This window comes from Gekko japonicus, unplaced genomic scaffold (assembly GCF_001447785.1).
Source record: "Gekko japonicus isolate JY-2015 unplaced genomic scaffold, Gekko_japonicus_V1.1 scaffold1971, whole genome shotgun sequence".
NCBI lineage: Eukaryota > Metazoa > Chordata > Lepidosauria > Squamata > Gekkonidae > Gekko > Gekko japonicus.
Genome location: NW_015167110.1, coordinates 49,917 through 59,348, shown reverse-complemented (window position 1 = coordinate 59,348; position 9,432 = coordinate 49,917). Strand labels below are relative to the sequence as shown.

The following is a 9,432-nucleotide window of genomic DNA, read 5'->3' as shown; positions in this document are numbered from 1 at the left end:
TTTTCAGTCATTGTACAGTCTTAGAAAAGATCTGTGGGGCACAACACTCCAGCACAGGTACTACTGTCAGAAGTGAAGTTGCTGTGATAAAAACAGGATTTGAGCCAAACTGCAATTAATTAAGAGCACTTCTTCCAACAAACACGGATTTACATATCAAAGCTATGGGATCAAAGTCCAGTAACTTTAATTTGACAGACTAACCACATGATCCTATGCCTGTGTACTTAACAGCAAGTCCTACTGCACACAGCAGAGTTACTTCCAAGTAAACACGCATAAAAACAGGTTGCAAAATGGCAAACCCAAGCACATTCAAATATGCGCCACTGAATGATGGACTGATTTTTAAGAGAAGGCATTTGGGATACAGGCTGTAAATCAGCAGGTTTCTCGATCTTCCTTCATGCATGTATGGAAAATACAGACATAAATGTTAAGTTACTTCTTCCAACAAACACGGATTTACATATCAAAGCTATGGGATCAAAGTCCAGTAACTTTAATTTGACAGACTAACCACATGATCCTATGCCTGTGTACTTAACAGCAAGTCCTACTGCAAACAGCAGAGTTACTTCCAAGAAAACACACATAAAAACAGGTTGCAAAATGGCAAAACCCAAGCACATTCAAATATGTGCCACTGAATGATGGACTGAATTTTAAGAGAAGGCATTTGGGATACAGGCTGTAAATCAGCAGGTTTCTCAATCTTCCTTCACACATGTATGGAAAATACAGACATAAATGTTAAGTTCCATTTCTACCTCAACTGCTTCTTTAACAGCACACTAAAATGGGCTGCTGAAACTCAAAATAATAAATTTTCCCCCATCAACTGGAAAAAATCACTTCAAGGGAATAACTTGACAAAGATGCCTGCCAAACACACAGAAAAACAAAAACTAAGAGCTGGCAGATAAAACCATTAATCAGCTTCTCAAACAGGATCTTCAGAATGTAATTGAATGAGCTGCTGTATACCACATACTTAACCCAAGAGAAGAAACCAGTTCACACAACCATTCTACACGTATCTACAAGTTTGTTCACTCTGAAACAACCGCTCGGGTCATACTCACTTAGGGCACAAATTGGATTCTTACAATCTACTCTCAGGTGAATCTACATCAGAAAGGGGAGAGAAAAATGACATCACACACAAAGCAATTGTGTGAATTGGCCCACCCAGCAAAAAGTTTGGTTTGGGAATTACCATCAGCCCCATACGACACTGAACTGTTCTAGTGTTATACTCCACTGGGAATAGATTCAGGTGGGTAGCCATGTTGGTCTGAAGCAACAAAACAAAGTCTGGGTCCAGTGGCACCTTTAACTTTACTATTTTATAGAATACGGGATGGAGTTAAGGACAAAGTCCCAATATTTCGCTCCCATTTAATTGAGCAAATGTTGGCTCCCTCCAAAGCCTAGACTTTTACCATATCTTGGCAGTAGGACAGCCCAGCAGCACCACTCCTTCCCACACCACCAAAATAATGTATGAGAAGTTCCAGAACTCAGAAGAAAGCCCACAGTCCTTCTGCCACATGGTAGCAGTCCTGAGCTTCTCTCACTACACAGATAGCAATGGAAACAGCAACAGGGCACAAGAGCCCCGTGAGGAGGAGCTGTATCATGGATTCCTCTGAATGTGGTCCACAGGAGGACCTTCCACATTACTCAGCAGCTTGACATCAAGTGGCGGCATTGTAGCTCCCATACTACCAAGCAGTTCAAGAGTTCTGTCTTCACGGGGTCACTAGGAAAAATTAAAATGCAGAAGCATGGTGAAAAAATCTCAGTCCGGCTCTTTGTAAGCCGCCCTGAGCCCGCTTGTGGGGAGGGTGGGATATAAATGCTAAAATAAAATAAAATAAATAAGCTATACCAACATCCTCTCAAACGACATTTTAGGCCACTGTCAAAGCTCCGAAAATTGGCGCTCAAAAACTTGAGATTACAGAGTTGGTTAACTATCCTCTTGAACAATGCTTCTCAGTCAATCATCTGGGCTTCCAATTTCATTCTTCTTTTCCTGGAGCATTGCAAGTAAGCTTTGGCCAGTACCAGAATTAATCTTGCAACTGTTCAGAGATTCTTTTTTTCCCCTTTAGTGGCATTAGAGCCAGTTTGGTGTAGTGGTTAAGTGCATGGACTCTAGTTTGGGAGAACCAGGTTTGATTCCCCACTCCTCCGCTTGCACCTGGCTGGATGACCTTGGGCAAGCCACAGTTCTGACAAGAGCTGTTCTTGAAAAAGAGCAGTTTCTGTCAGAGCTCTCTCAGTCCCACCTACCTCACAGGGTGTCTGTTGTGGGGAGGGGAAGGGAAAGGAGTTTGTAAGCTGCTCGGAGACTCCTTCAGGTAGTGAAGGGAAGGGTATAAATTCAATCTCTTCTTCTTCATCGTCATTTCCTAGGCCTTAGGCCTTACAAGTATTTAACACAAAAGTTATCACCCAGCTACTATACAATTTGGATTCAAGCTTTTAAAACCTTCTATTGAAGTATCCACCACCAGACTTTGTCTTCCTACGTGTTCTTTTTGGAGTGCCTAACTGCATAGCCTTGTTGACTCTGTAACTAGAGGTGGGTATAAAGCAAATTTCAACCATAGCTTGGTTTGTAGCAATCAACTTCCAGCTGTCCCTCACTGTATCTGACTCCCTCCCAACTATGGTGACCTGGTTTCAATCTGACTCCTATTCCTGTTCTTGGAGCCAATGTATGGATAAGAAACTTGCTGATTTGGGGTTGTCTAAAACCTATTTATCAGAGCTGGGATTAAAAAAGGCTTGTGCAGTAATAACAGAAAGGCTTGAAGAGCTGTATATGCTCACAGCTGATGCCTAGTGAGTCTGCTCACCTATTTATCTGGATTTTGTGCCTTCAATTCCCTCTTCCTACAACAAACTTTCATCCTGTGTTATGGTTCCTGCTTATTGTGGGTTGTTCTCCGTAGCCCATTTTAATTCATTCCCTTTAGCAGAGCTAACTGGTAGGTTTAGGGGAACTCCACATGAGCAAAAGTTATGTCCCTGTGACGTTCAGGTTATTGAGTCTATTACACATTCTTTGTTCTCCTGCAAGATGTATACAGATCAAAAAGCAATTATGTTAGCTCTGTCTAGAGCTACCTATCCAGCCCATTCTGTGGATCATCATCTGTTAAACCTCCTTTTGGGGTCTGACAAGAGGTCTACAGAAACAGTGGCAAAATCTCATGGGCACCAAAACATTGTGACCAAGTCTTGAAAATACCCTGAGTGGGTTCAGAGGACTGATCTAATTTTTATAGCGGACTTATTCATATTTTACTTAACTTTCAAAATATATTAACGCCATCTTTTCATTATGTAAACTTCTGAATTTGAAATGTGTGCATCTACTTATTGTATTTTACTGAATGTCTCTATTAGGCCAAGCCTGAGTAAATCCAACAAGCCATTGTGCTTTATGGACTATTTTATTGAGGATAAATTGGTTAACTATTCCAGATGCAGGTGATAAAGCATTTCCCTTCCCCAGACAATTACTGAGAACATCCTCACTTTATTCTTCTGCATCTACATTAACAGTGCCATCCTAAGGAAGCCTCCCTCCATAGTAACTGGTTGGCAGGCCAGTAGCTACAGTGGGGCACCTCGGGGCCGGGGCCCCTGGCTCTTCCCATCCAGCCAATTATTTTATTTTTCACATGCACCATGGCCACACCAAGCTGTTGCCCTGCCCTGCCTGCCAGCAGTGTGCCTCTGGCTGGCCGCAGGTGAGGTACTCCACAGGGCACGTCTGCTCCCTTCTCCAGCCCTGGCCATGAGCTTCCCTGGGGGCCTCTGCCTGATGACAAGCTGATGGACTCCATGGTCTGATCCAGCAGAGGCAATTCTGAATGTTCCCATTCATTTTTTCAGTGTGATCTTGGCCATGCAGCATGCACGACCACCTCCCACTGTATGTGTGCATGTGTCTGTGTGCGCATGTGTGTTGCTTTCAGTTGTCCACTCATTGCCCAGTGAGGTAGCTGTGGTGAAAGAGAAATCGCCTTTGCAATCGCTTTGGGTGTTGTATTATTCCCCCTCCCCCTTTCTCCTGTCTGATAACCTCTCTCCAATTGCCCCTGGCTTTTAAATTTCTCTCCAGCCTAATAATAATAATAATACACATTGCCTTCTGGCCCCCTGGCCTCTCTCGCTGCTTTTACATTTTTTTGTGTGTGTGCCATGGCCTTGCCACGTTGTCACCCTGCCCTGCCTGCCAGTGCCCTCACCTCTCTCGTCACTTTTCTTAACTTTTACTCTCTTGTCGCTCCTGACACAGCCTGGGAGTGTGTGCGGGGGTGCCCCAACTCAATTAAATGTCCCTCAAAGTAAAAAATCCTAGCTACGGCCCTGCTGGTTGGCCACTGTGTAATGCAGGATGCCGGGCTAGATGGACCACTGATGCAAGCCAGCAGGGCTCTTCTTATGTTCTTAGATCCTCAAAAACCAGGATCACGAAACTGCGGAGGAAATCGGGCGAAGCCCCGAGTCAAAATGCAGCCCCGGAGCTTCAGGTGTGAAATTGACATGTTTGTGTTGGGGCAAACGGCGGCTGTGCTGCGAGGCAGCTCTAGTGAGAAATTGCCCCTACTCAAGTCTATTCAATGAGGTTTACTCAAACAAAGTGTTCTTAGGATTGCCCTGTAAAACATACACCAGAGCATGATGAAACATCCCCAGGCGGCCTTACTTCATGCATGGCTGTTAAAAAGAAATTATTAATGAAAAAGTAAGCAAACTTACAGATTGCATCCTAAATCCTTATAGCATCAAAGTAATTTTAAAACACATTGCAAAATAATAGCAAACGTTTAGAGAATAACAAGGGAACAGGCTCCAGGATTCATGTGTACTTCAGAACCACCACCTTCCATCCCATGATTACAGTCCAGAGGAATGACCTATAGTAGTCATAGACCTATGACTACTTCATAGTATATAAATGCTTTCTTCATATGCCCAGAGACCTGCACTTCATCCTTGTTGGTTGGATAAAAAATTAAAATAAAACTGGGCCAGAAATAGCAGGACCTTAAATTAAGCTCTCAAATAAAGTCCCTTGCTTTGCTGGAGAAGAACAGGAGTGATAGAGTGTCTTTCATCTGGCAACTCCACAGATGCGCGCCGCGGGTCTGACTTACCAAGCAGCAGTAACTTGAGCTCCTTACTCGCATCTCGCTTATCCTTGCGCAGCTGCCGCTCAATCTCCCGGTTCAGGCGCTCGTTCTCGCGCTCCTCAGCAGATAAGCAGCAGTAGCAGCAGCACCACCACCGACCTCCCATGCTAGGCAGCTCTTAGGACCTAAAGGTGGCAGGAGCTGAAGGAAAAGGGCTCTTGGTCGACAACTAGCCCGTCGCAACTCTCGTCATGCAGCCCCTTCTTAATGCCCTTGTGACAGTCCCGACGAGAGAAACGCACCTCAGCGGTAAAAGGCAGCACCGGGAGGCGACTTCTTCCTCTTGCCCGGAGCTGGAAACCTGCCCCAAGCCCCGCCCTCCTCGCGGCGCCTCTAACGGTAACCACACTCCTCCTTCAGGCGCGCCTTCCGCAGCCGACTCCGAGAAACTTTTTGGCTAGTTCAGCCAAACGGGGGCGGGCGGAGCCAGCTCCTGAAAGGGAAGACGCCAGAGGGCGGGCGCAGCACAAGCTTCCTGCAGTTGGTGAGGGGCAGAGTTCAGCCACAGAAGCCTGCTGTGGAGCGCAGGACTCCCCGGGGGGGGGATAGTGCAGCTTGACGTGGCATGAGGAACAAGAGCTCCCGCCTTTTTATAAAAGAAAGAAAGCGCCCCACAACGGATTTTGGGTTAGCCTACACGGCAGGATAGAATCTTGTCACTAAGCACCGCAAGGTAGTCCGCTACAGGTGCCGAATTGTGGCCCGCCAGACCGTTTTCTGTGACCCACAGAGGCAGCTGTTGGCAAAGCACCCGAGGCGACCCATAGAGGTTCTGTCAGCACCGATGGGGTCGGCAACGTACGAGAAAGCGTCGTTTGGAGCTCTGTTTATGCCCTGTAAACAGTCGGCTATCTAAAGTAGCACCACCAAGCCATTGCCCTCCCCCCCATCCCCGTTCCTCTCCTTAATGGAGCAGGTACACGCGCGAGTATGTCGGGAGACGTCTGGCTTGAATTAGAGAGGGAAAAATTCATCTCACTCCACCCCTTTTTCTTCTTTCTCATCCGGTGGCATGCAGCAACACCCCAGTTCCCCCACTGTGCGGTGGGATCCCAATGCTGTCTGTCCTTCACCCTCATCTGAGTAGTAAGTGTGCAACCACCAGCAGGTAGGTGTTGTTTTTGTTGTTTTCCAGCCCTAAAGTTTATCCACTCCTAGGCTACTAGGACTTTGAGTTTAACTGGAGACTAAGAAGTATTGGGCTTTAAAACTATCTAGGTTATTGCCAAGTGGGTGGAAACAACTGGATTTCTGTTCTCCCGACCACATGGATGACATAGTCACACATTGCCCAGTGACATAGGACCACACCTGACTACAGGAAAGAAGCTGTCTTGACCACATGGATGACATAGTCACACATATTGCCCAGTGACATAGGACCACACCACACCTGACTACAGGAAAGAAGCTGTGGTGTGTAGCAGTGGTGCTACACTGACATATACATTTTAAAAAGGATATAATTCTTAATGTACTTGAATCCGATATGCGATCAGCTGAGCAACCATATTTATTTTTAAAAGGTTTTGTTATTAGCTGTGCTCCAGAAGACTCCCCCAACTGACTTGTCCCAGACTCTGCCCCAACTCCTACCCAAATACCCAGTTAGCCATCCTAATTAGTGCAAATTAGACCTTTTTGCTTAGGTAAAAATGTAAATACAGCTGTGGGCTGGAATATGTGGTGCATTTCTGACCCAGCCCCCCAAGTTCCTGGACTGTAAATACCACCTTGGAAATGCTAAGTTGGGTGGAAAGGCAGTATAAAATGTTTTAAATAAAAAAATTAAAATAAATATACAAGCAGGGGTCATTTCATAGAAAAAGAGGTGCAGGAGCTCATTAGCATAACTTTTTAGCATAACTTATTTGCATATGCCACACCCCTGATGTCACCAGAAGTGTGTCAGAAGGCAACACCCACCACTCAGGGAATCTCCACTGGACTGTTTTGGATTGCTAACTATGGGGGGGGGGGATCCAGATCTGTCCTTGCAGAGAAGGGAGAGCTTGTACCTGAATAAAACTTGATCTTAAGGGTAGGTGGGGCTGAGAGAGCTCTGAGAGAATGGCTCTTGAGAGAACAGCTCTGAGTGAACTGTGGCACCCAAGGTCACCCAGCTGACTGCATGTGGAAGAGGGGGGAATCAAACCTGGTTTTCCAGATTACAGTCAGCCATTCTTAACCACTATACCAAACTGGCTCCAAAATACCTATTTTTTAAAAAGCTTACAAAAATGCTGCAGTAGCATGGCAAAAAAGGAGAAGGGAAGGGAACCCATGAGGAACTAACAGCTGGAATTTTGTATGGTAGGCAAATATGTAATAATACAATTAAACAGAACTGGTTTTTTAAAACATAAACAGTTTGGGAAAGAGCATGGTGATGTTGGGCAAAACCTGGAAAGGGGACAGCTATGACTTGACATTATGTAGAAGCTCAAAAAAATGCTCCACTTTGGAAACAAAGGCAGAGAGAAATCTCCATGTGCAAGTAGCTGTAGTTTGGTTCAGAGCCAGTTCTTGCAGTATTTGCAAACATCTCTTGGTAGAAATTGAGGTCACTTTTGGCTCTGCTCACTCTTGGTTCTGCTCCAGCTAAAGTTAATCTGCTCAGAAACTGCAGAGAAGGAAGAAAACGTATGTCTGGACTAAACCACTTCATATTGAAAATGAGAACTTGCAGGACTGAATGATCCTCCAGTTTAAGAAATATCCCCACATACCAATATCAAGATTTCAGGCAGAAAGACATTTCCAGACAGGCTAGTTTTCTCGGTGTAGGAATTTGTTCATGGGAAACATTCCATCATGCAAGTCCTTGCAGGAATTCTGTAGTCTAACCACAGGTTTATCGTCTAATCTGCTTTTTGTGAGAATTATCCCTTTGTCCAATTTTTCTAGTGCTTGCAACCCAGCACTTTCCCCCTTATTCCAACTTCTGTTTTTGTATTTTGTTATTTTTAAAGCTCTGTTTCTTGCTTTTTCTTTATTCTTTACATTTCAATATTTCCCTTTCATTCATGCCACTGCAGGTCTCTGTCAAACAGGACAGACAACCAATCATAACAGAGCTAAACTTCTGAACTCTCATTGGAGATACACCACAATAAGTTCAGAATCTGTTATAAAGACAGATTCTTTTTTGAAAGGTGCTAATCCTTGTATTGAAAATATCTTTGGCATTATTCAGCCAGTTTTTAAATACATTTATTTATTTTCTTTAAAACATTTCTGTCCTGCTTTTCCATCCAAATAGGGTCCCCAAGGTGGCAAGCATCAAAACATTAAAATATTAACAGCAAAACCCTAACATGACTGACCTTTATGCTGGCGTATCTCCAAGATATGCTGGCGTAAGGGCCAGTCACACTGGTGCAAGCCCCCAGCACCACTGTGCCAGTACTCCTCAAACAATCAGCTGGATTCTTGGGTTTGGAGCTGCATTAGAAAGGAATGGGTCAGCTAAGGACATGGTTGCACGAACAATTCAAATTGATCGGGAGAGGATCTGGAAATGGCACAAAGGGTCTAAGGATCTGTAGAAGATAGTCTGACCCTGTCTGCCTTGTTCCATTCATGTGGGGGTGAGCAAGTGGTGTGGTCTGCGAGAAACGCCTTGCTGCCCAGTATTGATAATGGATGGTTGTCTTGCAGCTGTGGAAAGCATGGTGTCGATTTTGGGAGGTGTGGCCCTATAGAGGCCTGGAAAGGCTGAGTGGTTCCCAGCAACCTTGGCTCTATTTGGGTATGCTAATGAAGAAAGAATCAGAGAAAGCCATGGAGTTAAGGATTGGTAGGGGTGCAGCATGAGGTCAGGGAATGGTGTTGTGGGGTGATGCTGATCCCTATGAACATTGGAAAGATAATGGGGCACTGCTCATCCTGTGGCTGCCAGATCATCCTTCTCCAAGGGTGGCAGTGGGTGCAGCACCTGTGGAGCTAGTAGCTGAGGGTGAGCCCCTGCGGTGGGTGGACTTGACATCTTCAGATGCTAGCAAATTGGGGACTGGGGGCGGGGGAGTGGGAGCCAGGGGTGAAAAGCAATGTCTGGAGTTTGGTGGTGTGGTCGCTGGTGTCCTGGGCAATGCGGTGGATTCTGGCCCCTTGCCTGGACCCCATGCACAGGGCCCACAGCTAGCTCAGCCCATCCACCCTCTTCCATGTGGGTGACCATTGAGCAGGAGCAGCTGGAGAGCCACTGATAATG

General features: G+C 45.5%; 1 protein-coding gene across 1 annotated transcript in view; it reads right to left on the bottom strand.

The window, feature by feature from the left end:
* The window catches only part of LOC107111904 (guanine nucleotide-binding protein subunit alpha-14), a 68,980-nt gene extending 63,602 nt beyond the window's left edge, over nt 1–5,378 (bottom strand). Inside the window, exon 1 of the mRNA XM_015412949.1 lies at nt 5,184–5,378. Within this exon, the coding sequence (XP_015268435.1) occupies nt 5,184–5,325 (142 nt within the window). The 5' untranslated portion in view covers nt 5,326–5,378. The remainder of the gene's footprint in view (nt 1–5,183) is intronic.
* Nucleotides 5,379–9,432: the final 4,054 nt, after the last annotated feature.